The sequence below is a fragment of the Alosa pseudoharengus genome, unplaced genomic scaffold (genome assembly GCF_046254945.1).
Source record: "Alosa pseudoharengus isolate Yale_2024_CS ecotype anadromous, Long Island Sound unplaced genomic scaffold, YU_APseudo_1.1 YU_APseudo_1.1_scf_4, whole genome shotgun sequence".
Lineage (NCBI taxonomy): Eukaryota > Metazoa > Chordata > Actinopteri > Clupeiformes > Clupeidae > Alosa > Alosa pseudoharengus.
Window position 1 is genome coordinate 30,084,210 of NW_027468774.1, and position 4,278 is coordinate 30,088,487.

The 4,278-nt window shown below is 50.1% G+C and overlaps 1 protein-coding gene across 1 annotated transcript in view; it reads right to left on the bottom strand.

The window, feature by feature from the left end:
* Nucleotides 1–1,873: 1,873 nt before the first annotated feature.
* Nucleotides 1,874–4,278, bottom strand: part of LOC143102900 (platelet-derived growth factor subunit A-like) — a 15,406-nt gene continuing 13,001 nt past the window's right edge. Inside the window, exon 5 of the mRNA XM_076266695.1 lies at nt 1,874–2,013. Coding sequence (XP_076122810.1) covers nt 1,874–2,013 — 140 coding nt within the window. The remainder of the gene's footprint in view (nt 2,014–4,278) is intronic.

Genomic DNA, 4,278 nt, shown 5'->3' on the forward strand with positions numbered 1-4,278 from the left:
TTTCACAAAGTCTCACACAAAAACACCAGCTCTCATTTTTAAAGCCCAAAGCACAACAACGAGAAGAGGAAGAAGCTGTGAGTTCCCATGAGAGGCCCCCAGGCCTGGTGTGTGTGTGTGTGTGTGGGGGGGGGGGGGGGGGGGGGAGGAGGCCCCCAGGCCTGGTGTGTGTGTGTGTGTGTGTGGGGGGGGGGGGGGAGGCCCCCAGGCCTGTTGTGTGTGTGTGTGCGTGTGTGTGTGTGTGTGGGGGGGGGGGGGGGGGTAGGCAGTCAGGCTGGCAGGCGCTCAGACACTGGGAGACATAGCTGTCTGTTGACATGGCAAACTATCGGTTACAGTGTTAATTGAACACGTAATAGTTTGCGTGCAGTGGATGACTGAGGTCCAGCCGCATCTCTGGGGGGTTATTTTTGGGATCGACCCTAGGGGCCCACAGGGGGTGAGGGGGCAGGAACGAGGTGGGGACAGGGGCAGGGGGGGGGGGGTAGTTTAGTTGGTGGTGAAATGAGGCTCTCAGGAGACTCTAGCAGTGGCTAGCGTGTGCCCACCTCAGGGTCCAGCCCCCTCAACACCTCCTCCTCCTCCTCCTTCTCCATCCCCGTCCACTATGATGGACAAAAATTAGAACTGGCAGCGAGTTAGAGGGCCTGGAGAGGAAGACATATATTTACATTAGATATATATACAGAAGGTACACACACACACACACACACACACACACACATGCCTGTGAGTGCACGCCAAGGGAGCTTAGATAGTGTGAAGTGAATGAGAAGGGAATAGATAGAGAGAGATACAGATGTGTGTGAGAGAGAGAGAGAAAGAGAGATAGAGAGAGACATACAGACAAAGCGCATTCATTTTGTTTTTGTAAAGCATTAATTGAATTAAACACATATTGACATATTGAAATCAATATTCAAATCTAATTGAGAGCAAGAGAGAGATACAGATGAAAAAGAGAGAAATAGAGAGAGAGGGAGAGAAATAGAGAGAGAGAGAGAGAGAGAGAGAGAGAGAGAGAGAGATACAGACTAGGGGATATGTGTTGGCTCTGGGGGGATATTTCAGTAAAGCCTGGGTCAACAGTGCCCTGCTGGACTGGGCCAAGGCAAACTTCATTTGCACTTGTTGCTTTGCCTAATCGCACATCTAAACAAGCTCACGGGCCGCAAGCGCTGAGTGGAGAGAGAGAGAGAGAGAGAGAGAGAGAGAGAGAGGGTGGGAGAGAGAGAGAGAGAGAGATGGTGGGAGAGAGAGAGAGAGGGAGAGAGAAAGGAGATGGAGGTGGGAGCGTGAGAGAGAGAATGGGAGAGAATGGAGGAGAGATGAAGTTGGAGAGAGGGATTGAGAGAAAGAGATGGAAAAGTGTTGGGAAAGAAACAGAGAAATGGAGAGATGGAAAGAGAGAGTGTGAAAGACATGGGGAGCGATGGAGGGGGGGATGTGGTCTGCCAAAATAAATGCATGAATGCGCTCTTTCAGTCACACACACCTTTGAAGCGAGCTATAATTGCACCGCTCTCGTCCAACACTGGAGTCTCTCACTGCCCTGTGGCCAACACTTTAACTGTCCAGCACCGCCGTTGCCTGGACCAGCGTCCACTGAGCGCTGTGGTGCACTGTGGCCCCGACACAGCTCACACCTTCTGACCACATGACAAAGCACTTTCATCTGGAGCCTCATTCGCATGTGCAACCACCATGCAGAAGGATCAATTCAGGACAAACTGCTCAAATATCTCTGTTCCCATAACTGTTCTCAGTGTGCTTGTGCTCACTGTGCATGGCGGCCAGTTGCATAATTCAGCCACAGCAATGCTGATGTCTCACAGTGTTCTCCTTTTGTCGGGCGACGCGTTACAGTAAAAGGTTAGAGCCTTCGCGTCGCCTGCATGAGACGCGCATCTCCGGCGTGGCACGAGCGCGAGATGTACATGAGAACGAACGGAAGCAAGTCGTTGCTGGGCACAGACAGCGGCCGCAGCGCAACGCACACAGTGTGTCCTGGCCCTGACAGGGGGAGCGAGAGGGAGCGAGAGGGGGAACAGGAGAACAGGAGAACCTGAGTCCCCGCGGCTGAACTAGTCTCTGAGGTGGAGATGGATGCTCCATACAAAGCTTCTTTCATGGAGGCTCTGCTGCGTTAGGTAACGCTTCCCACAGACACACACACACACACACACACACACACACACATCTGGGAGCAGCACGACCTGTCTGTGTCACCACTCAGACACATAAAAAAAATGTGTGTGTGTTGAATTATGTGTATATGGGTGAGTGAATGTGTGACTGTGTGCATGTTGATCTGCAGCTGGTTGTGCATGGTTTGTTTGTCTGCTTGTGTGTTTGTGTGTGTGTGTGTGTGTGTGTGTGTGTGTGTGTGTGTGTGTGTGTGTGTGTGTGTGTGTGTGTGTGTGTGTGTGTGTGTGTGTCTATGATAGTGATTCCAGCATGATGATTTCTTACACTTGGAGACCCAAAAAGGTGACAGCCTCTCTGTGTGTGTGTGTGTGTGTGTGTGCATGTATGTGTGCATGCGTGTGTGAATAATGTGCGTCAGTGGGATTATTCTGTGGCACCCTGATGTCGTCGTCTTTTTGCGAAACAAGCCCCAAAATAAACGCAACCCAGCCCCTCAACCACGAGCTGCAATCCCACAAGGCATAAGCCACACAATGGCCCTCATTGAGCTCCTCTGTTCCTCCAAACCCCTATTCCCGCCCCTTCTGCACGCCTGTGAAAAAAGGGGGAAACCCAAATCCGATATGAACTCACAACTCCACACACGTAACTTTGAACTGAGTTTTTTCCCCCCAACTCAGCCCCCTCCTCCACATCCCTAAAAAAAAAAAACACACACACACACACACACCCCCTCACACACACACACTGTAAGAGTGGAACAGAAGTTGAAAAAGCATCAGCTCCTCCACCGCAGAGAGAGGCAGGACACTCTAGGGCTCAAAGGGGGCTTTTTTGCCCCCTCTCCACCACACAACCCCCCCCCCCCCCCTTACATCTACATCACCCCCCCTCCCCTCTCCTCCGTCTGTCCTGTTTGATATCCCAGCGTTGAGGAGTCCTGGTGGCCCTGTCTCGTTTGAAGCGCGGCCCCCATCAGGCCTGCTGGGCCCGCTGAAAGCCGGGGGAGTGGGAACGCTGTGTCGTGTCGTGTGTTCCAGGCTCCGGGCAGCAGGCCAAAGATGCACTCCTCCTCCTCCTCCTCCTCCTCCTCCTCCTCCTCCTCCTCGGCCTGCCCTGCACCCCTGAGAGGCTGCTGCCCTGGCCCCTGGTATGTGTGTGTGTGTGTGTGTGTGTGTGTGAATCTGTGTGTGTAAATGCGTGTGTGTGTGTGTGTGTGTGTGTGTGTGTGTGTGTGTGAATCTGTGTGTGTGAATGTGTGTGTGTGTGTGTGTGTGTGTGTGTGTGTGTGTGTGTGTGTGTGTGTGTGTGTGAATCTGTGTGTGTGAATCTGTTTGTGTGTGTGTGTGTGTGTGTGTGTGTGTGTGTGTGTGTGTGTGTGAATGTGTGTCCCCATGCAGGCCCCAGGCTACAGCAGTGCACACATTCTGTACGTTATGCTTTGTACATTTCAGTATTCAGCTTGATATGTTTCATTATGATATCTATTACATGTTTCATTATATGTTAATTCACACTACAGTATGATATGCTACCTCACACTACATGTTTCAGTCCCATATTATATGCTAACTCACAACATATGTTCCATTCCCATACGATATGCTAAATCACACTACATGTTTTGGGCCCATATGATATTTTAACTCACACATGATATGCTAATTCATACTACATGTTTCAGTCATGTTAACTCACACAACATATTTCAGTAGATATGCTAACTCGCACTACATATTTCAGTATGATATGCTAACTCGCACTACATGTATCAGTCCCATATAATATGCTAACGCACACTACATATTTCAGTATGATATGCTAACTCACACTACATGTATCAGTCCCATATAATATGCTAACGCACACTACATATTTCAGTTTGATATGCTAACTCACACTACAGTACATGTTTCAGTAGGATATGATTGCTGTACTGTACAGGCTGCTCACAGTGCAAGACAACAAATATTTCTGACATGCCAGATATCCACTCAAGTCGGACCCGGAGCCGGAACGTTGATTGTGAAGAAAGGGAGAGAGAGAGAGAGAGAGTGTGTGTATGTGTCTGTGAATGTCTGTATACATACATACATGCTGTGCGTGTGTGTGTGTGTGTGTGTGTGTGTG